At 32.0% G+C, this 27,898-nt stretch overlaps 4 protein-coding genes across 4 annotated transcripts; 1 reads left to right on the top strand and 3 right to left on the bottom strand.

Annotated features, from left to right (window-relative positions):
• Positions 1-4,136: 4,136 nt before the first annotated feature.
• On the bottom strand, positions 4,137-6,067 carry LOC130965376 (uncharacterized). The gene is made up of 5 exons (XM_057890143.1): positions 5,885-6,067; positions 5,719-5,841; positions 5,383-5,512; positions 4,714-5,314; positions 4,137-4,590 (listed from the first exon to the last, which is right to left on the bottom strand). Exons 1-5 carry the CDS (start codon positions 6,065-6,067, stop codon positions 4,137-4,139), a joined length of 1,491 nt encoding a protein of 496 aa, XP_057746126.1.
• Positions 6,068-10,635: 4,568 nt separating this feature from the next.
• On the bottom strand, positions 10,636-12,271 carry LOC130965318 (ubiquitin-conjugating enzyme E2 28-like). Its single transcript, XM_057890080.1, has 4 exons — positions 12,043-12,271; positions 11,650-11,777; positions 11,074-11,178; positions 10,636-10,978 (listed from the first exon to the last, which is right to left on the bottom strand). Exons 1-4 carry the CDS (start codon positions 12,110-12,112, stop codon positions 10,835-10,837), a joined length of 447 nt encoding a protein of 148 aa, XP_057746063.1. The 5' UTR covers positions 12,113-12,271; the 3' UTR covers positions 10,636-10,834.
• Positions 12,272-13,054: 783 nt separating this feature from the next.
• LOC130968662 (rac-like GTP-binding protein RAC1) lies at positions 13,055-16,025 on the bottom strand. The gene is made up of 7 exons (XM_057894057.1): positions 15,685-16,025; positions 15,044-15,131; positions 14,853-14,962; positions 14,706-14,769; positions 13,884-13,948; positions 13,665-13,730; positions 13,055-13,581 (listed from the first exon to the last, which is right to left on the bottom strand). The coding sequence occupies exons 1-7, from the start codon at positions 15,781-15,783 to the stop codon at positions 13,480-13,482; spliced, it is 594 nt and encodes a 197-aa protein (XP_057750040.1). The 5' UTR covers positions 15,784-16,025; the 3' UTR covers positions 13,055-13,479.
• Positions 16,026-23,615: 7,590 nt separating this feature from the next.
• LOC130970573 (beta-galactosidase 13-like) lies at positions 23,616-27,744 on the top strand. Its single transcript, XM_057896698.1, has 18 exons — positions 23,616-23,709; positions 23,793-23,888; positions 23,989-24,104; positions 24,198-24,264; positions 24,343-24,435; positions 24,521-24,664; positions 24,732-24,826; positions 24,904-25,009; positions 25,099-25,302; positions 25,443-25,604; positions 25,705-25,883; positions 25,973-26,082; positions 26,191-26,300; positions 26,397-26,504; positions 26,586-26,690; positions 26,780-26,925; positions 27,084-27,432; positions 27,581-27,744. Exons 2-18 carry the CDS (start codon positions 23,793-23,795, stop codon positions 27,707-27,709), a joined length of 2,319 nt encoding a protein of 772 aa, XP_057752681.1. The 5' UTR covers positions 23,616-23,709; the 3' UTR covers positions 27,710-27,744.
• The last annotated feature ends 154 nt before the right edge of the window (positions 27,745-27,898 follow it).

Below are 27,898 nucleotides of genomic sequence, written 5' to 3' on the forward strand. Positions count from 1 at the left end.
TTAAAGTGCAAACTAACTTGTTTAACTATTTTTTATGTAACTTTTATAATTATACAACATTATTTAGATAATTTTTGTATAAATAATATACATATTTTTTAAATTTATTTAAAAAATATACGTGAAGAATAAAATTAAAATATTAAATATGTCACCGTAGGATCGAATTCGAATTTGTTCAATCATATTAAAAGATTATTTTTTCCATTTTACTACAAATGTCATGTGAAAAATGTGTTATGCAGGAGTACACAACATGATACATAAACAAGTTATGATTTACAATTGCTTTCAGTTTTAAAGCTATAAATAATTCATCAGTAATTTTTTTTAAAAATGTAAAAAAGATTAAGCATTTGACTAAAATCTCTTACTATAATGTTAGTTTGTTTAATTTATAAGGATAGGATATTAAAACTTGACACAAAAACACAAAATTATAATATTTGATAGATAAAATATGAATAAAAATATTATATTAAAAAATATTAAATTAGTATATGTTGTGTCTATTTTAATAAAAAATATTAAGATAATAATAAAAAATACATTTTATTTTGTATTTTTGTATTTTTGTATTTTTTATTAATTTTTTATAATTATATTTTTTAATATTATATTTATTTAAAATTATTTAAATAAAAAATAAAACAAATTAAATTTTTATAATTTAATTTATTCTAATTTATTACTAAATAAAATATACAAAAATTTTCTCTGTTTTTATATCTTATTCTTAATATTTTTATCTTGCCCTATTTTCATAATTAATCGTAGCCTAAATAACTCAATTTGTGTTGATGATAAAGTTAAGTACGTGCTTCACGAACGCTTGTTGAATTTGAATGACATAATCCATAATCGTGTAATAATTTCCTTCTAAAGTATTTAAAATGGGATAAAGTCAAGTTAATTAATATTATAGCTACAATAATAATGTTTTGTCTACACTCTACAGATTCTAATACGTCTTTTCTACTTCCTTTTATGGAGGCTGCAGAGCTTCCAACCATACTGATCCACCAGCCAACACCTTAACTAAAATCAACTTGCTAATTTGCAAATTAAATAATAAAGCCCTCAACAGAATAGTCATAATTAAATTCTTCATATAATAATAAGAATAATATTATACATTTAAATTTTTTTATGAACTTTGTCCGATCCAACCAAATTAAATAATAAAATTTAGAATAATATTAATTATAACTAATTTTTATTATATTAGATCAATTTAATTAGAATTAATTAATAAAAAGACTTAAATGTAGTATTATTCTAATAATAAAGAGTAAAATACGATGTCATATTTATTAATAAAAATGTGTAATACTTATCATAGTTCTATATTTAATTTTTTTAAAAAAATTATATGTTAAAATAAGTCTCGATATGACATTTTAATAGTGTTTAATACGTTTTTTAGTAAAAAAAAGAATTGGTAAATACTATATATATTTTTATAACTAATATTTTATTTCAATTTTAATTTCCTTTGATATATCAAATTTGTTTACAGAGCAATAAACCTAAATAAAGTTGAAGAAAAAAGAGGGGTGATAAAATGAAACTGTTACTATACCTTGAACGTGTTAGTTACTTAGTTTAGTTTAATTCTTTTTAATTTGTTGGTTGCTTCTTCAAATATAATAAGTAAAAATGAAATTAGCGATGAAATCAAAGTTGAACACGTTAAAAATAATTAAACCGATTCATAAACAGGTTATAGGTCCCACAAAGTCAAAGTCCAAATTAAAGTGATGGTAGAAAGCTAGGTTCCTTTCAATTTTTCCACGTTTTCTACCTTGACTTCATGTTCATAATCTATGAGAATTGAGAAAGAATCTACTGTTTCTTTATCGGATATATTAGGTATAACAGAATATTGGATCGGGTTTGGTTTGATTTATAGTAAATAACTGGAGTTTTATTTTCATTTAATTTGTTTAATTGAGGGTACGGTTCTTCTTTCTTCATATAAAAAAGAATTATTTTATATAGTTTAATAAATTTAATTTTAATATATTTACGGTGTAAAATAATTTATAAAGTTGTGCAATTTTTTTTATTTTTTTTATGGTTATTTACGTAATTAATATAAAAAATAATTATTTTTATTAATATAATATTATATAATTAGATGTACGTGTAAAACAGTTTTATATTTTATATTATTAATGTATTAAAATTAAATTATAATTTAATTGCATTTAAATTACTATATACAATAAAATATTTTAAAAAAAAGCTAAACTTAAAAAGACAACAAAGTCCAAATTAATATTAACAGGTGTAAGGATTACAAGAAAGAAGACACGAGACAAGTCAACATATTTTCATAAAAATGGATTTTAATTTTATACATGGTCATCGCAATTGATCTGACCTTGGTAAAACCTATATATATTAAAAAATCTGTGTCTGGTTGTTACATAAATTTATGTAGGATGGCAAAACTATTTCTCTGAAGTCAATCATGATTCAAGAGGATGGGCTTTTTCTTTTCTATACACATAAAAAAAAATCATATTACATGTAAATACCAAATCTTCACTTATATAGAATTGAATACAAAAGATATATACATAAATATTATTTGATAGTTGATTTTTGTATATAGTTAATAATGTTAGTAAAAGATTTATTTTTTCTAATTCTAAAAAGATGGACAAACAACCGATCAAAGTAGTAGCTAAACATAATTATTCTATTTGATATGGCCCTCTTTCATAAAGTCTTATTAAAATTATCAAATATTTTTTTTCATCTTACTTTACATATCTAATTAGTAAAAATAATGATTTGTATTAATAAATTTTGTAAATATTGACAAAAATATTTATTAAATAAAAAAATTAATGTTATATTTAGGGTAAAAAACATAAACAAGCCAAGGAGAGAACAATTTGACACAAATAAGCCAAAGCAAAATCTGATTCATCAATCAACCAAAGCACATTTCTATGTAGTTCGAACCAACATGGTTCGAACTCACTTTCCATGTAATTCGAACCAAATAGGTTCGAATTACACATTGTAACCCATATCAACATAATTCGAACCAATTTGGTTCGAACTCTAACTCCATAATTCGAACCAATTATGTTCGAATTACAATGAAGAAATAGTCATCAAGTAATTCGAACTATATTGGTTCGAATTACTAAGAATTCGTTCCACATAGCAATTTAAGTTACGAACATAATTTTCGCATCATGTCTTAATAAAACTCGTACAGTTATTTATTCCGGTGTGCATTAGACATACATTTCGTTTAAAACTTCGCAGACAGAACATATTCATTAACTAAAATCCCATTCAAAGTACATCGCACTAACGTTAACAAATTCTATCAGTCACCAACTACAAGTAAGAAAACCGATAATAGTGGAATCTAAACGCGAAATTGAAACAACAAAAGTACCAAAGCCACAAATACACCTAATCATGTCCCCGTGTGTGCTCTACTCCTCCGAGCTGTGGGCAACTCCGACGTGGGTGGCCGGGCTGCCGACAAAGCCCACATCTCTTTGGCCGGTTTGGATCTGCCTCGTCCATATTGGTCCGTATCCGAGTGGACCTCGGACGACCCTCTCTCGCACGCCTCTTATTGGGGTCAGGGATGACAGTCGGCCCGTCATATGGTGGCCAGAAACCCTCCAGAATGGGAGGTGTGAAACCCATCTGATACACACTAAAGACCGAACTAAGACGATACACCTGGTGGACATAAGGCTCCCATGTAAGCCGTGAGTAGGCACAGCATGCCAGTGCGTGGGGACACGGGAAATAAAGTGCCTGGAAGTATCCGCAGTCACATGTCTGAGATGCAAGTGAGACTCTGTAGCTACCCAGTGAGAAAGAACCAGTCGGAGTTGTCTCTGTGACGGTGAACTCGAAGTTATCCCTGTCGTACACAGTAACTGTGAAGCACCTAGCCGTCTTCAAGTTGGCCTCTATACACTTCACCAAGTGCTGACTAAATTGTTGTCCGGTTCCCATCTGCGCCTCAGCCTCTCTCCTTTTGCGAACAAATAATTCGGCCAACTTTCCGTATGTTGCCTTCACTAGCGAGCACACAGGAAGATTTCTGACACCCTTGAGGATCGAGTTCACACACTCAGATATATTCGTCGTCATGTGTCCGAATCTACGCCCCTCATCACATGCTGTGTCCACAACGAATACTCAATCCGGTTTGCCCAGTCACACATCGCCGGGTCTTCGGACCTAAGAATATCAAACCAGTAATGGAACTCGACCTCGGTCTTAGCGTACGCCGCATTCACAAGCAGCCTCCTTGCATCTTTGCCCTTGAAGGTGAAGGCGAAATTTGCCGCAACATGTCGAATGCAGAATGCCCGGTATGCAGACGGAGGTAACCAGCCTCCGTCAGGAGCCTCAAGCGCAGCCTTGATGCCGTTATGCCTGTCCGAGATAACCAGCAGACCCGGCTGCGGTGTCACATGCTCACGCAAGTGGGAGAGAAAGAAGGACCACGACTCAGCATTCTCACCCTCGACTAATGCGAATGCAACAGGGAGTATGTTGGAGTTCCCGTCCTGTGCAATCGCGACAAGCAACGTTCTCCTATACTTGCCATATAGATGGGTGCCGTCAATACTAATTAGGGGCTTGCAATGACGGAATGCCTCGATACACGGTGGAAACGTTCAGAATAGTCTGTGAAAATAAGCTCGAGATTCGTCCAACTGTCCACCGACACGAACAGGGCTCGTCCTTAGGACTGCAACAGTACCAGCCATCGTCAACTGGACTCCTAACACCCACCTTGGGAGCTCGTTGTACGACTCATCCCAGTCACCATAGATGAGGGCAACAGCCTTCTGCTTCGCCAACCAGACCCTCCTGTAAGTCGGCCTAAACCTAAAGTGTGTGGCGGTGGCATTTAGGAGCACCTTTATGTTGGCGGATGCATCAGCCCTAACCATTGGCATAATGAATGCCGATATCACATGGTAATCCAAACTCCTGTGGTCGCTGGAAATGGAGGTGGCGAGACAAGTATGCGGTCCGTTGTAACGTTTGACCTCCCAAACTCCCTTTCGCTGTCGGAGACTAAGCTGAATCAACCATGTGCAGCCATTGCCGAACTCAGAACACTTGCCCACATACCAGCGGTAGTCAGACTCCACGACCTTGTACTGTACCCCTCGACGGAAGCTATAAGTCTTGACACTTAAGAGGGCCTCTTCTTTATCCGGAAATTGCTGACCAACCTGAAACTCTGTCAGACCTGCAGACCCTTCAGCATCTCTAGCGCTAAATCCAATCGGCTGCCCAGGAACCCCTCCTGCCTCATGGCATCCAAGTCCAAAGAGAAAAAATGTGGAGGGTACTGCTGCGTGTCAGAGCTAGAACCACTGCCTGCCCCAGCAGGTTCACTTGCTCCAACATCATCGCCACTGTCATCAGCAATCATATCTGGCTCGACATCATCGTCCTCTGGATCATCCAAGAATCCATCTCCAATCCCAGCCGGTACAGCACACTGTAAAGAGGACCGCAGATATTCCCATTCTCCGACCTCGTCGCCTACACTACCGTTGAGATCAACAGCGAACGAAGGGGAGGCGATAGGTTAGACGGGTGGCTCGTACGCAGGGACGGAGGAAGATGCAACGGCTGGTCTGGAGCTAGAACCGGCTACCGTGGCTAAAGTGGTGGTATTCCGGTTCGAACCCTCGAGCTGGATACCGCGTCAACCAACTTTGCCAACAGTTCTGGTGTCCTCACCTCTAGAAACTGCCGGTGACAATGAAACATGACCTGCAAGTCCTCATCACTCCCGATTGTGAAACAATCGTACTTCACGGTTTCCTGGAGCACCGTGATTGGAATTCGATAAAAAAAACTTCTTAACCCGTTTCACACCTTCTAGACCAAGTTTCAGCAGTACAGAACTAACAAGGTCCTCATACCTCGTCGTAGGCCTGACGATAATACAGAGAGGATCCTTATCAGTGAACTTCACACCGGAACGAGTTTTCCTCTTAATGGATCCTCTGTGGTGAACCAACACTACGAAACTCTCCTCACTAGCCATCTTACCTCCCCTCTAATGATAGCAACTCACGTTCACACCATATATATACAGGTCTGGTCCTCACTAATTCGAACCAGTCTAGTACGAAATATGGTCTGGGTAAATCGAACCAAGCTGGTTCGAATTACTTAATGTGTGTAATTCGAACCTAATTGGTTCGAATTATGGAGTTAGAGTTCGAACCAAATTGGTTCGAATTATGTTGATATGGGTTACAATGTGTAATTCGAACCTATTTGGTTCGAATTACATGGAAAGTGAGTTCGAACCAACTTGGTTCGAACTACATAGAAATGTGCTTTGCCTCATTCGTGAAGCAATTTTCAGTTTGGCGAATTTGCGTAATTTCTCAGCTCCCTTGGCTTATTTACGTTTTTTACCCTTATATTTATAAAAGATAAGTTTCATATAATAAAAATATTCACATTCTAGTTTTTTTATTAATTTTTTTAATAAAATATCTAAATTACTCCTATTATTTATTTTTAACTTCAATTTCACCATGGTTTCTTCTTCTAAAAATTCCAAGCATTTAAAATTATCTATTGTCATCAAAGCATTACTTTTGTCGTATTTGAGGTTAACATCATGCTCCTCTACTCTGTCTTATCGTGTCAATTTTAAGATTTTTTTTTGCCATCTAAATTCAAAATTTCGACTAAGTGTATTCTCAAATTTAAATAATGGGTAAAAAAAAATGAAAGAATCCTCCCCAAATTGACTTAGCTTCGCCGCGCTTCTTTCACTATCGGTATTTTCTCCTCGCTCTTTGCCGCCCTGCCAAAAGTAAACACTGCCCTTGCGTTCTTATTTTCCAACGATAATTTCTGTCGAAAAAAGCCCACTCAACCTTTTCAGAGATCAAACGAACAAACTCAAATCCCTAACTCGATCCTATATCAACGAAGAAAAAAAGAAGGAAAAAAACATTAGAGTAAAAGTTCTCTGCCAATTCTGCAATCGAAGAAGAAGAGAAAGTACCACTAATAAGCAGCAATTTGAGAAGGAGTGGGGCAGAGAAAGCACGGTGTGATGGTGATTGTGGTGAGTGATGAAGAAAAAGAAGCATCCTTGTTGGAAGAAGAGATAGTGGTGAAGTTGATGTTAAGATAAAGAATAAGGATCATTTTAGAAATTTTATTAAAAAATCAATAAAAAATTAAAATTTAAATACTTTTATCACATAGAATTTATCTTTCACATATATAAAATTTCTTTATTTAATAGATACTTTTATTAGATACAAATGATTATTTTTCCTATATAATTCACTCTAAATATATTATATCAATGTATACATACACCAATTGAATATGCTACATATATGATACATCTACATACACTTTTTTTTTTCTCGTGCCATGCCAATGTCCCTTATATTAACTTGATTCAAATGAATAATTGAATTATTAGAACAGTTCAAGCATCAAAATCACAAGGGTTCCCCACAGTGATGAATAATGTAGAATGATATTAAATAAGAAAGTTGGTACTAAGTACATGGCCTACTCAACTGCATATTTGGAACCACATATTGATGGGGGATATGCCCTATTCTTTCTGGAATAACAACAACCATAAGCCTTTCATTAGATGCTGCCATTCCATATATACAAGACCCTATTGAAATTCTATCATCATCACTGCTATCCTTGAATTCTTTATTATGTGTGGTAATGCCTGTTCAACTGTTTTTGTATATATATATATATACTTTCACATAGGAGCATAAATAGCATTAAACCTAACTACTTTATTATGATTGGTAGGTGTCTAAAGAAACTAATAGTTTTGGCCAATGGAAGCTGATGAATGAAGAATAGTGGTCACTATTTGATGAAATTGATTGACACATAAAGGCAAATTAAACCTAGTTTCATTCATGATTAATCAACTTGGATTAGATGTGTCATTTTAAGAATAATAGAGGACTTCTTTTTTAAATTATTTAAGTGTCAATATATAACTATTATGGTAATACTCATACGTTTACTAGTTCTGCCACTAGTGCTTTTTTTTTTCGCTTTTTCTTCATATACCTCAACAAAATATGAAACATACGCTGATCTGTGCTTCCATTTTCATTAGGAGTATCAACCACCCTTTGAAAAAAAAAATTGGAAGTTAAAAAAAACTTGGCTTATCACACTAGCAAACCGATTCATAGCATTTGATTTTCCTACTAAACTATTATTAGAATTCAGATTAAGAGCGCTTAACTCAATCTCAAAATTATTAGTTCATCGGGTTAAAAATGTCTTTCACTCTTAAGTCTTAATTATTATTTTTTTATATAAAAAAAATTATTTAAGAAAATAGTGGAGCGACACTCACAAATTATAGAGAACACATTAGATTTAAAATTAAAAGAAAATAGATAATCTCTATGTTCAACTATGATTTGAGAAGAAGCACATAATTCGATTATAAATAATCTTATAAGATAGAAATAGAGACAAATTACAATCTCTTTTATTTCTAATTCTACACGAGAAGCGTTGTAACACAAAAAAATATTCTCTTCTTTTCCAAATAAATCTAAAAATTTTTTGAAGATATTTTTATGCGGATGACAAGTTTTTCTCGTTATATCTTCATTATATACTTATAATATCATATCTAAAATATCCATAAAGAGAATTAATACATCACAAAAGAAAAAAAATAACCTCACAAATTTTTTTGAAGGTATTTCAACTATGTTTTTTTAAATCACTTTTTATATTAACATAATAGTAGAAAGAATATTGCGTCTAGATTTAAAATTGTCTAGTGAGAGATGTGATTGGCATAGAGTGAAAGTGAGATTATATCTGTAAAACAAGAAAAAGGATAAATGATAAAGAAGAACAGAAAGAAAAGAGAAGGAGCGAGATTGAAGTGGGAAGAGAGCTAGGGTTGGCAATGGGTAGGGTTTAGACTCAACCCTAATTCTACCTGCGATTTGAAAATTTTTTTAAAACTCTATCTTACCCTACTGCGGGTTGAGAATCTCTCAACCCTAACCCTACCCGCATCCTAAAGTTCTAAACCCTACCTTACCTGACCCTACTCGCAGAAACAAAAAAATTCAACCATTCCAAATTTCATACATATTAATAAAATAGAAAAAAAAACTAATTTCAAATTAAAATTAAAAACATTAAAATCTTAAATAAATCCAACATAAAATTATAAATAATATGATCATCAACTAGCTTAGTGATTATTTTAAGTTTTTATAAGAGGAAGATTGTGAGTACAAGACTCACTTTTTCACTACATATATAACTTTTACATATATATTATATAATAGAGGAAGTATAGGAAGCCAATGGAATATTTGTACAATGTGTACAATGGAGGTTTAGAGATGTCCGATTCAGTATTAGAGATATAACCATTAGTGTTACCTTTTCCCATTAGTTTAAGCTTTTGGGATGAGTGATTTCATGGTATCAGAACTCTAGATCCGAAAGGTCAAGAATTCGATTCGATGTTCATTTTTTAACTCATATTGGGCTAAATAAATAGCACATTGTACACATTGTACAAATATTCCATTGGCTCTCTAGTGGAATTCTATATAATATATTAAAAGTACGAGTAGGGTAGGGTAGGGTATACCCTAAACCCGTACCTGCCCTACTTGCAGGCAAATTTGCACCCTATCCTACCCTATTTGCAGTGGGCAAGATAGACAACCCTATCCAAATGGGTTAGTTTGGATTGGATACCCGCGGGTAGAGTATATATTGCCAGCCCTAGAGAAGAGCAGGGTCACTGCAGCCCTGACTGAGGCGATGGCGACAGTTCTCGAAAAAATTTTATACTTTGTCCTTCACGGGAGAAAGAAAGGGGTTTTAGTATAATTCAAACTCTCTTTAAGCAGGCTGTTTGTTAATAATTATTTATGTCTATAAATAATCGTTTATGATGTAAATATTTGCAGGTAAATGGCCAATAATAGTGAAATGGATAAATTCTAATATTATATTAGAATTGAAATTAAGTGAATCTAATTTAATTTTAAAAACTAACTCATAAAATAAGAGATATCTAATATTTATAAACAATTTGAGATTTTATTCATAAGAGAGGTAAAATATATAATAGATATTAATATAATTAAGCATTAGTTTAAAAGTGTTAAAAAAATAAGTCAAGAACCCTATGGTCCTATCTTGACAAAGGTAGGGTCAAATATTTGTGTAATCAACAAGTGGATAAGTGATAACTTATGTTAAACAATTTTTTTAGAGATTTTTATTTTTTGGTTATTACCATGGTACCTACAATTAAGTTGTCTAACACAGACATAAAAGAGTAAAGTTCATTTATAGTTTTTTTTCTTATCACCAAAAATTGGTCATATTTAGACTAACTAGACAAGAATTTAAAAGTCCCCAATAAAATCTCCTTAATCTTTATAGTAAAGCATGTGCCGAGTTGTAACATAATATAATACCCTTAACAACTGCTATTTCCCTTCTAAAATATCCATTTTAAAACAGAAAAAAGTAGTAATTAGTTAGATGGTGACCAACTATCCATTTATTCCAAACATTCACCATGAAGAACATAACAAAAGTTTCAAATCAGAATATCATTTATTTAACTATACTCCAATTACAAAGGTAAAGCCTTAGCCTTGAGATTTGAGAACCAATTCTCACATGAATCCAACATGGCTTAATTTTCCAAAGCCATATTAATTATAATACTTTTCAAAGAGTTGAAGAGACCAAAAAGAGACAAGTCCTGCAACAAGATGTTATTATTGTTTATTTAGCCCATGGCATATTTCTGAGTCCAGCTTCTAGCAGTGGACTCATACTTTATTCTATCAGTCTTGCACATATGAGCAATCTCAGGCACAAGAGGGTCATCAGGATTTGGATCTGTTAGCAATGAACATATTGACAGCAGCACCTGCATAATAAAATCATTAGCTTTAACAATCAGCATTTATACAACATATCATATCATGAAACAGAACAAGAAAAATATATCCATGCATGCATTACCTTGGATATGGTAAGAGCAGGACTCCATTGTTCTTTCAGTATATCTAGACAAATATTGCCATTACTGTTTATGTTGGGATGGAATACCTTGGTCCTGAATGCAACCTGCAAAAAGTTCACAATTTTTTATATTAATCAGATTCATTCAACCTTTTACTATTTATTGTTCATCCACTTCCCACAGAAAGGACTAATCCTTTTAAGGTTAAGCCTATAGTATAAGACTCCATACATACTGCCAATGATCCAACCCTTTATGATAAAATAAAGTTATAAACATGTTTTGTAATGAAAGTTACCCTTCTGATTAAAGCTGCTTTGAATTTAAAATAAGCTAATCAAAACACTGCATATATATAAATTAATAGAGAAATGATATTTGAACTACTTTTTTTATATATTTCTTTTGTATACCTTCTTTTTATGGTATAAAATACAAATTTTTTTTTTTTTATCTTCTCTGACATTTTATCAATCATTTTCAAAACTAAAAATGGAAGATGCACAAAAATGGTATACACAAAAATATTGCATATAACATTAATGGATGAATATGGTGAAGATTTTGGGCTGTACCTTGGGAGGTTTGAAGGGATAATCAGGAGGGAAATGGATAGTGACAAGGAAAACACCACCAGCATAGGGACTGTCATTTGGGCCAATGATTGTTGCTTGCCAATGGAACATGTCCTCACCCACAGGGCCTGAAAAACCCATCATAACAAGTTAGCAATGCAAGTAGATTACAAAACATTGTAGTATTGTTAAAACTGATATTAAAGGCCCAATTCAATCAATAAGGGTGTTGGTGAAGTGGTAAAGACACACTAAGGTCCAATAAGAATTCAGGTTCTATTTCTAGATAGAACACCATTTGGGAAGACAAATATGACCATGATTGGGAGTTGAGAGGGATCAATCTCTTTACCTAATAATAATGATAATAAGAGCATGGTTTAAGTTCTTTACCTGCACTGCATGAAGTTGGAGGATCTCTCTGCAAGTCCTTGAGCTCCTTCAGGATTCTCTTGGATGCCATTCACTTGATATTAGATTTGTGGAAGAAGAAATCAGGAGGGGAATGATTGGAGAAGGCCAAATAATGAAAAGTAGTACAAAGAATTCTATGAGAAAGAAAAAGAGGGTTGAAGCCATATTTAATGGAAGCATATATGTGGTGTTTGAAGAGAGATTGAGTGGAATCAAGATTAGTACCATTTGTCGTTTTTGACCAATGGAAGTGGGCACGGTATATATTCCTCAGGAAAAAGGGGGTATGATAAGATTTTGAGAATCAAACTAGCTTTAGGAAATGGGGAATGTGTGAAAGGCGTTTGCCATTTTACTTGTGTTTTAGGCTGCTCAAACCTTTACCTTGTTCATCTTTCAAAGTTTTAATTAATCATAAGCACTTTAAGTTACTGCTAAGTTGTTTATTTAAGAAGTCATTTTAATAGTTATAACCATATTCATATGACACACTATAAGCACTAATGAATTTTTTGCACCTGTCATAGTGTGATTTATGTAGCCGATTGCATGTGATTGTTTGTTACAATGTATCCAGCATCTGTTGACATTTTCAAACATGTCTCTTTCTTCCTTTTAGGCCTTGAGGTACCCATTTCCTTTGTGAAATGTACCAAATCCTAAAACCAGTGATGCAAGATACAAATCTATTGGATGCCTAATAATAATAGCCAACCATTGAGTATTTGATAAAGTCACAAGTGACAGATGAGTCCAGATTTGTTCTGTGAATCTTAATAATGCAATGCATATTCCCATGCATGCACAAAGTTGTTGACAGCTTAGGATTCTCTTTTTGTTAACTAGCAGCATGCATTTTCCACTTTAATATGGGATTATACTCTCCCTCATAATTCCATAATCATAACCTTCTAGATTGTCAAAGCTTGACACCTTTGATATTTATCCCACACTAAATTAAAATTCAGGGAACAGATGAAAGCATGAACCCTTAATCAAACCAACTATATTTCAGTCTGTTAAGCAGCTAACATAATTACATATACTTAGTTTCATATCAAGGCACATATGCAAGCACTTCCTACATTACATTACATTACAATCCAAATAGAAACCATGTCCACAGAAGGAAATGGTCATTTAATAGTGTCAATACAACAGGTAAAACAGCCCAGAAGAGCACTAGAAGTTTGTTCATGCCAAACATATTGAGATTATGACTGTGTACACAGATCCTACAGCCAGAGAGACAAATAGATTGATGCTTATTAGCGAACCGTAAATGTGGTCAGTTGAGCCGGGCGATTTCTTCCTCTAGGTTGGAAATAGTATATAAGATATAGAATGGCAAAGACTACCAAGAAATGGCTACAGTCATGTCATCCTCTGCCAACTACCAATTTAGAACTGAGAAGATCACAATATGGAACAGGTTTTTTGACCCTTTCTCTTCTTTTTCTTCTGCTTTGGAGGCTGGAGAACTACTTTGATGGCCGCATCAAAAACAGCCTTCACATTCTGTATTCAAAGGCAGATATCGTTAGGGCCGTGATATTATCTAACCTTTGGAACTTCTATAGATGCAGAGAACATATATGTACCTGCTGTGTTTTTGAACTACATTCGATGTAAACTGGAGCACCGATAAGTTTTCTCAGTTCCTCACCCTTCAACAAAGAGAGAAAATCAGATCACTAATGTATAAAGTAAGCAGATGGTCTCTCTTATGAACACCAACCGAAGGCTAAAAGGCAATGAAATAAGACACAAAGCGATAGCAATGAATATTGGTAATGGAAGCAATGAAAGCTAGGAAGTACCTGCACTGTGGTGATAGGCGCTGCACCAGGATGATCTTGAAAAAACTGCTTATCATCCCGAAGATCTACACAAGTCGCATATTGGTTGTCAAGAAATGCCCAAGCAAGTTAATAATTGACATCTTTACAAGGAAACCATTAAATACATCTAATTAAGTTAGCACTATATATGGGAGAAGACAAATTCCAAAAGAAACCATATGAAAAATCGAGACCAGAGACAATTTTCAGAATAGAAATTCTACTTTTGTTATTGACTATCAGAAATGGAAATTCTAATGAGTCAATAAGAAAAGAACTTATGCAAACACCAGCTCCACCAAGGCAAATTACTCATGTTAGGTAGTAGCAATCTTCTGTCACTTTAAACTTCCTAATACTCTTCATAAATCAAGGTTTTTTCAAGATTTATCAACAGCCATTTAGTTTTTAAAACAATCATTACATTAGCCTTTTAGATAAACAAGGAGGTAAAGGGCAAAATTAAGAAAGCATTCCATGAAATGGTTTGGTATATCTGAATCAATTCTTGATTAAAGTCATGAATTAGGTAACCTTCAAGGATGAACTTCCTTCTCTTAACCACTACTGAATAACAAGCAATCCAAGGGAAAAAAAATAACAGCAATGACATTGGAATCCAGAATCTATTCCCCAACTTTCTAATAATGAAAGAAACACAGTATGAGTAAAAGACAGCAATTAGTATGATAATAAGATGAAACTTCACAGGATCACGGAACTACTATCATGCTGAAGGTTATCAGGTAGATAACAAGGGCATCAAACATCAAGAAGGTAAAGAAAGAACAAGAATCTAACCAAGTTTTGTTCCAACAAGAATAATTGGAACACCAGGAGCATAATGCCTCAACTCAGGAATCCACTGGAAAAGGATGAAAAGAAAAAATTAGTCCAGAGTAGAGAGAAAAAAGAACAATAATAATAATAAGTATATACCAATCTTACTTTCTTGGCAACATTTTCATAGCTAGCCCTGCTTATGAGAGAGAATGCTAGCAGGAATACATCAGCTCCTCGATAGCTTAAAGGTCTTAATCTATTGTAATCTTCTTGGCCTGTTCCAAAAAATTTGAAAAAAAGATCAAAACCAAGACACTCCCGAAACAAGAATTGAGACAAAGAGTGAAATAACTTACCAGCAGTGTCCCACAAACCCAAATTCACAGTGCTCCCATCCACAACCACATTTGCGCTGAAATTGTCAAAGACAGTTGGAACATAATCCTGTTGCCAATGGATACAAAGAAACACAAGATTATTGCAAGAAAAATCTAAGTCCTAATAGCCTGATACACCAATCTCAGTAAAGCAATTTACTTGGAAGGATCATTGTAACTCAGCAGAGCAGAATCATGTCAAACATAAAGACAGCATCTAAGAATCAAAGTCAAAATCAAAGATTTCAATAATTTCCCCCCTTTCACCCAACAAATCAGGCCAAATTAAAAGTCTTTCTAGCAAGTGTACACAAAATTGATGGAAAAAGAATCACACTTTTTGCTTATTTTGAAGAAATCTTGGCATTATCATGTCCAAATAAAAGGTCCAAACAAATTGACAACGAAAATACACACCAAAAGAAAAAAAAAAAAGCAAAAACATACATAAAATTTAAAAATTACAAAACAAACCCATTTCACATTTTGAAAAGAACAACCAGCTCAGCTGCATCCACAAAATCCCCCAATATCATCAAATTCACCTCAAAATACAGCTACTTAACAATTGATCCCCTTAGAATGGAGAAAAGAAGAGGAAGAAAGAGGATTGAACTCACAGTAGGGAAAGTGTTGCTGGTGTAGGAGATAAGCATACAAGTCTTGCCAACAGCACCATCACCAACAGTGACACACTTTATGAACCTTGATGCACTCATTTCTGCAGGTAACCTAAGCAACCCACAAACGAAATCTTCCTCAAAATCTGTGCTTCTTTCTTGGGAGATGAACCCTAATGGCTCATGAGGCAATGCTGATGTTCAAGTTCTGAGCTTTGTGCATGCTCAAGAAGGAAAATGGGAGAGCAAAAAGGGGGGTTTGTAAATTGTAGTGTTTTGTTTTGTGTTGAGAGAAAAAATCTGAAAAAAATTGAATTTTTTTGGGAACTTGGTGTGTTGGGCCTCCCTATAGTAGAGACAGCTTCTGCCAGCTATAGATTATTATTTTTATATTTTTTTATATTTTTATATATCATACATTCATCATTCATGCCATAATTTCAGCTCATCTTTCTACCAAATTTTTTTAAACCTTTTTTTTATATATATAAATATGAATAAATAAATAATGCACCCAACAACTTTCTCTTGCTTTTAGCTTTTTTTATTGTCTTATTTTGTTTTATTAAAAACAAAATATATAAATTCGATACACTGATGATTATTTTATTATTAGAGCATATTTTCTAAATTACTTTAATACTTATAAAAATAATATTTATACATCATTTAAAAAAATCTATTTTTATTTTTTATTTTTTAAATCTATATATGTTCTTTTCATTTCTAAAAGAATTTGAGTATTCAAGATTTAATTATCATATTTATTTAATTTTATTTAAATTAAATCTATTTATTATCTTAAATGTAAATAATTTAAATTAAGAGATTCGGGTTCAAGTTTCTATATCTTTGGTAAAAAAAATATTTTAAATATTACAATACTAATTTTTATAATATCATATGAATCATCTTTTTAAATCTAAATGTTTAGTCTATCTGTTTAATTTCAATTTTTTTATGATATATATAGTAAAAAAATAGCAAATATATCATGTCAACGAAAATATATACATGTGACAATTTTGAGAAATAAAAAAAATTATGTTGACAAATTAAATTAAAACAAAGTCATTGGTTTGTCAAAAGCAAAAAAGAATAAGATAATTAGGGTTAGCATGTGAAACTAACACAAACGTGTCTTATGGAATCATTACTTTAAAATACTGGTTTTAACCCTATAAAATGGGTTAAAAGCTTACCTAATTTTTATCGTTTACCGTAAATAAAGAAAAAGTTTTATGTCTAATTAATTGTTTTCCATTTTTATTTTCTTGCCCACTAAAGCTGTTCACCAATATTTAATCACAAGATGTTGGAATTTATTAGGTCCGTGAAGGTCTAAACCTAAATCGACAAAATGAACAATAAATACAAAAAAATGTCTTGGAGAATAATAATAGTTTTTTGGATGATATATATGAGAAGAATTATAAATAACCTAGTGAAAATAATCTTAAACTTCATGCATTGATGCAATTCAATGGATGCACTTATAGAAGACTAGGGCTAGCATCACCAAAGGTGTACATTGGCTTCTTTAATCAATTTACAATTAAATATGAAACAATGAAACATGGATGATAATTTTAAATAATTAAAAAAATTCTAAAGTCAATAATCTTCAATATCTTCGGTCTTTAATGTACTTCATAATAAGTAGGGGTGCACAGACTCGGCTTAGCCCAGAGGTGTGGCTCGATTTCGAACACTTTAAAAATTAATTTGGTGTGATTTTATCGAGTTTAGGATCGGATAAGGGTCTCAAAAATAGTCCCGATCATTATTTCGGGTCGGGTCGAGCCATATATCGGGTCACCCGATGGCCCGGTCATCATTCACAATTAATATTTTGTGTTATTAGTGATGGATCATGACTATTCTTATGGGAAATTTAAGTATTGTAAACCTTAATATTTTGTGCTATTAGTTATTATAAGACTATAAGTTAATGTTTTATGTTTAGAATACATAAGACTTTAGACTAATATATAATATTGTGTTATTTGTATTGATTTAAATATTTGGTATTATTAGACAATATTAGTATTGATTGTGGTTTTACTTTAGTGTTGATTGTGGTTATGCTTTAATTTTAAAGAATTGTTGGTTCTTGTTATATTTTTCTAAGTGAATTTTACCATGTTAAATAATGGTTGGAGTCTTGAAAATTTGGATATTTTTACATGCTAGCTTACAAGAAGGTATCAGCGTAATGTAATGTTAACGATCTGGTTTTCACTCAATTTTCACCCGGTATAATTGTGACCCGAAAGTGTATTGATTTCATCAGGTTTAGGGTCAAGTTCGGGTCTAATAAATAGACCTGGTATATATTTCGGGTCGGGTCTGGGTCCCATCAAATCCGGCTTTACCCGACCCATGTGCACCCCTAATAATAAGGGTTATTTGTTATTTATAGACTTCTAACAAAGAAAAATGATTACTTTTTATTTATCCCTAATTTTGTAAAAAATAAAAGTGGGATTACCCGTATTAGTCTCACATTTCATATAATAATTTGATGGAAAAGTATAGGAATTAAGACTTAATTTGGTAAAACTTTTACTTTTTAAAAATAGCTTATAAAAATTAACTTTTAAAAGATGACTTTTTAAAAGTTGTAGCATTTATATTTGGTAAATCAAATCAAAAATAGCTTTTAATAAACATAAGCAACATCAATTGTATTTGGTAAAATAGCTTTTAAAATTTAAAAATATTATAATAGACATAAATACAAGTATTAAATTTAAAAATTAGTTAACATATAAGATTATATTAGACTTTTAAATTTTGAAAAGCACAATCCAACTTTAAAAAGCTATATCCTAGGTACTTTCAAAAGTACCACAATCTTTTAAAAACTGCAAGCACAAGTACATGATCTTTTTGATTTACCAAACACAAAATAAGGAGCTTGAGCTTTTAAAAAGCACAAGTACCTCTTCAAAAAGCTTTACCAAACTAAGCCTAAGTGTGTAACCAGCCAAAAATTGAATAACTCAATTAATTATAATTATTAATAATTAATTTTAAATTTTTTAAATTCAAAATTTAAATAATTAAAAATTAATTAATTAAACCTAATTAAAAATTATAAAAATTTTCTCCTTCGCTTTTATATTAACCTGCACACCCCAACAACAATACACACAGCTATAAGATTTTAAAAAAATCATATAATTCTTAAAAAAATATAAATATCCACGTCATTAATACAAAAAATTCAAAAAATACGTTAAAAAACATCTATTTAGTATGAAAAAGAAACATCATAATGTTTAGCAGAAAAAATATCTATATATATTAACTTATCTTTATTAAGATAGATTTTGAAATCGAATCCATTAAAAAGTTGGCAGAAGTTGGCTGGACTCTAATCGATTTTCTAACGGTATATAGATAAATAATTTCTAATCAATTAATAATTATTAATTTTATATTTTTAAAAATAAAATTTAAATAATTATTAATTAATAATAATTAATTAATATAAAATATAATTTAAAAATATTTATTAGCTTGTTGTTAGTTAGATCCTGTTGACTATTTAGCGAAATTGTAATTTAATTTATCAAGTCAGCATATTTTATAGCCTTTTAACCCTTTACTTGTGTAACTTTGTAGCATAATAAAATGCAAAGTCAAGTCAGCCCATCTTGCCGTCTACTACATGGAAGAGCTTATTATTATAAGCAATTTCTTTTACAAATGAAAACTAATAATAAGAAGAAATGCCAAACAACAAAATTTAATAACTATATATGGAAGATTATTATTTGTATGCCATTAAACTTTAACAAAATTTGAATTCAAGCTTTTTGTTAGCTATGCAAAAATCAACCAAATGAACAAACAAATAAGGTGGAAACTCAGGTGTGCAGTCGACTTCACATAAAATTGATACTTAGGAGTCGTTAGATGATTTGATTGATTTAACTAAATTTTTATCTAATAGTTCTCAAATATCAACTTCACGTGAAGTCAACTACGCCTGCGTTTTTACCAACAAATAATATATATTACATTCATTTTTGCATATTATATTATAATTAATTTTTATCACTTCGATATAGGTCTAATTAATTTGATGCTTAATATATACACAAGGCATAAATTGAAATTGGCATGGTAAGGTTGAGATTTTTGTGCCTGAAATGTAGATGTTCCAATAATATAATAAAGATGATAAGAATGGAGAATGCAATAGTAGTAGTACATAGATATGTTCCAATAAGAAGTTAAGAAGCACGTGGAAGATGGTGACTAGAGTGATGAGGATGATGTGAAAGAAAGCAAACAATTACAATTATGTCACAAACAACAGCAAAGAGATAGAATGGACCACACTTTTACTTCATTAGGAAGCCATGTATGTATGTATTCATTTGTATTGTGGGTATGGACGGCAACCTTGGCTTTTAGAGCAACAATTATTTATGTGAAATTTAATCCATGACAAGGTACTATAGTCATATATACATTATTATCATATCAAACCAGCAACTTCTTTTACAGCACATACATTGCTCCTTTTTGTTATCTACTTGCTCCATCACACTACAAATGCACACATTTAAACTCCATTAAGAATTAAGATATATCCATCTCTATGCTCTTTTTGTTACTAGGTTTCTAAAGTTCAACCATTTCTTAATCTTATAATAATTTATTTAATTTCATCAAATCTTAATATCTTAAATATTGTTTTTATATCTCTATATATATACTTTAAAAATTTTGTGATCAAACATTTTAGAAAATAAATTGCTGTTTTGTTATCTAAATTTTTTTATTAGTTTAATGTTGATGATAATTAATTATAATAAAAATATATAAAAAATATATAAAATTAACCATAAAATATTTCTTTCTCATATAAATTGTGATGTTAATAGTTTGATAAACCAAAACTAAGAGGGAAATAGAATAAAAATTGAGAGAGGTTAAAGTAATAAAAAATATATAAATAACAGTTTTTATTACAATTTAAAAAAAAACTTGTATATAATATAGAAGTTAGTTTTATTATAAATGTTCCTTAAAAGGATCGAACTTAAAATTATTTGCATATATAAAGACTTGATTAAGAATATTTAAAATTATAGGAGTTTGATTAAATTTTTTTTAATAATGTAAAAAAAATAGTTACAAAAGTTTATGATTTTAAAATAATACAAAATAAACCAAACCTTGAGAGTATTTTTCCCGCAATATTCACTTTACAATAAGAATGTGAATTTCATTTTGTTTTGCATGGTTGTTGAGTATGATGGCAAAAGAAAGTAAGCTAAGGTTGTTAAGGTGGCTAGTGGTACCACCCACCTAATCAGAGGTTATTTTAGACTTTAGAGGATTTCTATTATGTAAAAGTAAAATCATCATAAACATGAGAAATACTAACTACTTTAATTCTTGCGGACACAAAAGTGGTTTAATTCAGGTCCATCTGCCATTGATTGATTAGTAATTATGAAAGGAATAAGGTAGGAATAATTATCTTCCTAGACAGAGATTAATAGTATAGGCCCAACTACCCAATAAATGAACTACTTAAGACAATCTAATTAATTATTAAAAGTACTTAAATAATTCAATTAAAGTCTACCTATTCAAAGCCACGAAAAAGGGCATGGTAGGGATAATTTAATTAAAAGATATAATAATAATTTTATATGCTAATCCTTATTCCCTTGACTTAGGAATATACACATCTCTTGGGATGAGTTTAATTTAAAATTTTAAATTTTGACAATAATCACTATCTAAAAAAAATTGACAATAATTTTTTTCTGAAAATAAATTATTTCTAGGAATTATATTTTAAAGCTTCAAACAAACATAAGAATAATATAATTTCACAGACAATTTTCGAAACTAAAAAATCTTATGATAAAAAATATAAAAATAAATTAAAGGTTACCTTATTAATAATCTCCTTCTAAAATAACCCGCAATATGTAAGGATGATTTTATTTTATTGAAAAATGAAACCAAAACTTACAGATCAGAAATGATACTCATATTTTATTTGGAAAGAATATAATTCACTCCACCTGAACTTCAAAATCATTAGAAATAATACGCTATTAATTTACCATATAACCTTTTAGAACTGCTAGATGGATATTCATTAATTAAAGCTCAAACTTTTGTATCGCTAATAAGTTGTAAGATTTTTTTTCCAAGTTACTAATCCATCATGCTCACAGATAAATGTCCACCAACCTTTATTAGCCTCAAAATTCCATTATATTATGATGATGTATCGGATTCCTATTCAGTTCCTACCAAACACCAATGCATATGCTATGAACTAAGCTTTCTAAAGGGACATATATTTTGTATTGAAAACTCCCATTTTCAAAATTTATTTTCCTTTTTAATTTATATATATATATATATATATATATATATATATATATATATATATATATATATCACCTCTTATTCAAAAGGTATCCTAAATTCCATCATAAACAATCTCTTGTTTAAATATCTTGGGACACTTTTTCATTTATAATTAAGTAAAAGATTTTGCTAACAAATATTGTAAGAGTACAAATAAAAATTATTTATTTTGAAATTCTTTTTTGGATTTTATGTTTTTTTATAGAATAAACGTTTTAAAAATTAAAATTTTAAGAGTTTGATTGGTTTTAATTTTTATTTTTAATGTTTTTTTATTTTTAAGATTTTGTAAAAAAATAAAATAGAAAATAAGTTACCTGTATAAAATATACAGTAAAATACAAATACATATAAAAAAATTAAATAACATATGTCTCTATACACAAATATATAATGTTTGAATTTTTTTTATTCAAATAATATTTTTTACAATAAAAACAAGATTTTGTCATTTTAACATCTCAACAAGTATTCTTATGTGTAAAAAAAAATCAATCACCATATATTTGTGTATAAATACAAGAATTATTTAATTTATTTTTAATATATATTTTTTAGATTTTAACATATATTTTATATCGAAAATTGATTTGATAATTGGTTTTTTTTCGAGTAAATACTTTTTTCGACCCCAGTCTTTTTTGAAAATTGACAAGCCGCCCTCTAACATTTAAAAAATGACAAATTGGTCCTTGTTTATTTCTTCGGTTAGACATATCGACCCTTCTGTGACCAATAGACAGGGGTTGATGTGTCTAACGAAAGAAATAGACATGAGTGCTAGGTAAATAATGATTATCTTGAACAACCACTTATCAAATAAATATACACTACACTCTAATTTAATAGTACTAATTAAATTTAAGATTAATTTACTCTTTTAATCCTATTAATTCATATTGTTCACATATTGTTCAAAAATATTGTTAATTACTGTACTTTTCCATTTCAGAAAGGACAAGACCAAAAAGGGTATTTACTCATTTTTGTTTTTGTGTACATATAAGATAGTTATTCAAACTATAGTGTAAATTAAATTAGAGTGGAGTACGGTGAAGAAAAATAACCAGAACAACAGTAGTTAATTAGTGATGTGCCAAAAATAGAAAGAAAGCAGATAAAATAAGAGGAAGTGAAAGAAGGAGAAATAATCAGCAAATTAATGAAGAATGGAAAGGAAGACAAAGCCTGTACCAATGATTTGTAACAGAAAATTAATTATTCAAAACAAGAGAAGCGTGCTTTTCTCCAATCACACTCATGTTAGTGAACTCCCATCGAATTTCGGAAGCTCCAATCACACTCTCATATCTTAGCTTCTCTTGTTTTATTTATTAATTACTCATCATCAATGCACGCTAATAGTAATGATAATGATGATTAATTAACTAGTAGTAAGTACTACTGTGTAACTTAACAAGAAAAATAAGCTAAGCTAAGAAAATGTTTAGTCTCAAAGTGTTTTTAGTTACCTTTGTCTCCTTAATCGTTTCCTCACTGGCCAAAAGTAACTTGAGCGAAGTTACTTACGATGGAAGATCACTCTTTATCAATGGAAAACGAGAGCTTTTTTACTCCGGTTCAATTCATTATACACGAAGCACTCCCGAGGTATCTGCTGTATCTCTATTTGTATCTGCGAGCAATAATTAATAAATACTAAATAAAACAAGTTCTGATCGATGTGTTTATAGATGTGGCCGGACCTTCTTGATAAGGCGAAACGTGGAGGTATAAACGTGATTCAAACTTACATATTTTGGAATGCTCATGAGCCTGAGAAAGGCCAGGTATGATGATGCAACGTTCATTCATTCATGCATGCATGCAACGCATTTAATTAATTAAGAGAAATGGTTAATTAATGCATGAATGTTGTATATGATGCAGTTCAAATTTGATCCTACTAACTATGATGTGGTGAGGTTTCTTAAGCTCATTCAAGACAGAGGAATGTATGTTACACTCAGGGTTGGACCTTTCATTCAAGCCGAATGGAATCACGGGTACAAAAGAAATGTCTTCTTAGTCCAAACACATTCTTTTACTATTAAATAAATGAAGGGTTTAGTTAATCTGCGGTCATTTGTTTACAACAGTGGACTTCCATATTGGCTAAGAGAAGTACCTAACATCATATTCCGATCTAATAATGATCCCTTTAAGGTAACCACAAATGTTTAATTTCATTCTATAGTTGAATAATATATTGAGGGTAGCTATAATTTCATGACTAATTTGCAGAAATATATGCAAGAATATGTAACATCTGTGATAGTAAAGATGAAAGAAGAGAAGCTATTTGCTTCCCAAGGAGGCCCCATAATATTGTCACAGGTTCTTGAATTCCCCTGCATTTTTTGTATCCTTATCTAAAAGTCTATATTCAATATCATACATATTCACTGAAATTATTGTTCAGATTGAGAATGAGTACAACCACATTCAACTTGCTTATGATGAGGAGGGTGATAACTATGTCCAATGGGCTGCAAGAATGGCCGTTGGATTGGATACTGGAGTTCCGTGGATCATGTGCAAGCAAAGGGATGCTCCTGATCCAGTGGTAAGTTGTTCAAATTGAGACTTAAATGTGACTTGAAAATGTTACCTACTTGCACTTCAATTTGCAGATCAATGCATGCAATGGAAGGCATTGTGGTGATACCTTCTCAGGACCAAACAAACCATACAAGCCACAAATCTGGACTGAAAACTGGACTGCTCAGTAAGTATGATTGGAAACTAATTTGTTCATTTGATGTTCAAGCTAATCATATTTTGTTGGTAATTTTGCAATTTCAGGTACAGAGTTTTTGGAGATCCACCATCACAAAGATCTGCAGAAGACATTGCCTTCTCAATTGTGCGCTTCTTCTCCAAGAATGGGTCCTTGGTCAACTATTATATGGTAATAATAATAACCTTTCATCTTCCAACTTGATTTTGATGAAATGAAACTAAAGGGGTACTATTGTTTCTGAAACTCTTTGTATGTAGTACCATGGTGGAACAAATTTTGGTAGAACAAGTTCTGCATTTTCGACAACTCGATACTACGATGAAGCTCCTCTTGATGAGTATGGTCTACAAAGAGATCCAAAATGGGGTCACCTCAGGGATGGTCATAGGGCTATCAATCTCTGTAAAAAGGTTCTCCTCTTTGGTACTTCTTCTGTCACCAAGCTAACCGAATTTAATGAGGTAATTAAGCATGCATCTCAACAACCTCCTCTTGGTTTCTATGCTTTTCAATTTATATATATAACATTACTGTTGGCATCAAATACAAATTTTGAGGAAAGAATCCTAGGCATCACAGAGATTGAGCATGAATTATGCAGGTTATAACGTTTGAGAAGGGTGATGGATGTGTTGCTTTTCTTACAAACAACCACACCAAAGTGGATACAACTATAAACTTCAAAGGAACAGACTACTTTTTGCCACCACGTTCCATAAGCATCCTTGGTGATTGCAAGAATGTCATTTACAACACTCAACTTGTAACTAACTTCCTAATCACTCATTAATTATAATTATTATTACAATCAAAGCAAAAGATTTGTTTACACCTCTATTTTTTGCATTGCCTCCACAAACTAGATTGCTTCACAACATAATTCAAGAAACTTCAAGAGGTCAAAGCTAGCAAACAATCATAAGTGGGAGATGTATGTTGAGGAGATTCCAACTACTTTGCAATTGAAACCAGATAAGAATGCACCTGCAGAGCTTTATAGCATGCTTAAGGACATGACTGATTATGCATGGTTCACCACAAGGTGAGTTTATAACTCTCTTCACTTCATTTTCATATATGTAGTGCAACATCATTCTCTTAAGACATTTTGAAATGTAATGTTTACTGCAGTGTTGAATTGGGACCAGAAGACTTCCCAAAGAAGGATGGAACATCCCCGGTTATTCGAATTCTGAGTCTCGGACATTCATTGTGTGCTTATGTAAATGGAGAATACATTGGTATGCAATGATAAATTTAGATGCTGCTATTTAAAACCATGGTTTGATCAAGTGCAAGTGATGGATCATTCTACTTAATATTTTGACCATTGTGTTGATGTTTTTAAGGATCTGGCCATGGATCACATGAAGAGAAGGCTTTTGAGTTCCAAAAACCAGTGAAGTTCAGGATTGGAACTAACCATATATCAATCTTGGGTAGCACAGTGGGACTCCCAGTAAGAGGATCAAACTTTTTACTTCTATGAAATGTTGAAGTACATGTAAGGTTTAAGGAGGAAATTAGGAAAATAACATCTTTGTATTCCCTGCAGGACAGTGGAGCATACATGGAACACAGGTATGCTGGACCAAAGTCTATTACTATCCTTGGTCTGAACACTGGAACAATTGATGTTACTCATAATGGTTGGGGTCATCAGGTATTATTTTGTTCCATTTAAGAAACATTGGATAAAGCATAGACAGAGACAGAAACATAAACACAACTTTTCTACTTTCAGGTTGGTCTTCAAGGTGAGAAGCTTGAAATTTTCACTGAGGCAGGATCAAAGAAGGTACAATGGAGTCCGGCAACGGGGCCAGCACCAGGTCTAAGGTGGTACAAGGTAAAGGGCTACAATGTTCAATTATTACAACTAAGTTGCTTTGTAGCTTCTGAAGTTTATGTATTAATAATACATGTTGATTTTGGCAGACACATTTTACAACTCCTGAAGGAAGAGATCCTGTTGCCATAAGGATGACTGGCATGGGGAAAGGAATGGTTTTTATCAATGGCAATAACATTGGTCGTTACTGGATGAGCTACCTCTCGCCTCTGGGAAAGCCTACTCAGGCCGAGTAAGTTAGGCGAAAACTCGCATGCAGTTATTTTCATGTAGACTTCATAGTAAAATATTGTTAGATAATAATTTAGTCAAAACGACTCTCAACTAATCAAATTTGCTATCTTAGAGACCAAATTGCATGTTGTTAAGTATGTGAGTTTGTTTGAACAGTTACCACATCCCAAGATCTTTCCTGAATCCACGTGACAACCTGCTTGTTGTGTTGGAGGAGGAGCCAGGGTCCCCAGATCAGGTTGTGATCAATACTGTGGACAGGAACACAATTTGCAGTTTCATCACTGAAAATCATCCACCAAATGTGAACTCATGGGAGGTCAAGGGCCAGAAACTGAAGCCTATTGATGATACTCCTCCTGAAGCAGGAGCCACACTCATCTGTCCAGACAGAAACAAGATCACGGCTGTCGAGTTTGCAAGCTTCGGCGACCCTTCAGGCGTCTGTGGAGAATATGTTTTGGGAAAGTGCAATGCTCCTAACTCCAAACAGATTATTGAGCAGGTATATATATCTATTTCGCTCAAGAGAACCTGCCAGAAGAAGCATAACTTGCCCCACAAGTTACATTATGCTTCTTCTGGTAGGTTCTCTGTGGCATTTTTCTCTTTCGATTCGCTTTCTCTTATGAGACATGTTTGCAAATGAACAGGAATGCTTGGGAAAAGATTCATGTTTTGTTCCACTGTCAAAATTCAACAACGCAGTTGATTGCAAAGGTGTGATTAAGACACTTGCCGTCCAAGTTAACTGTGGCTCACCTTCAGCTGCCATGAGATGAAAAAGTGAAGACTGAATTTGAATGGTGGCCTAATTTTTTAGTTGCTTGTATGATATAAATGCAGAGTCTAACAAGAGAGACTCTCAGATTTTGGTTAGTTTTTTTTGTTGTTGGTAGGTAGTGGTAACTACCTGACCTGAGTATTTGTGTCTGTATTCAACAACTTTGTTTTTTTATTCTTCTTTTTTG

This window comes from Arachis stenosperma, chromosome 3 (genome assembly GCF_014773155.1).
Source record: "Arachis stenosperma cultivar V10309 chromosome 3, arast.V10309.gnm1.PFL2, whole genome shotgun sequence".
Classification (NCBI taxonomy): Eukaryota; Viridiplantae; Streptophyta; class Magnoliopsida; order Fabales; family Fabaceae; genus Arachis; species Arachis stenosperma.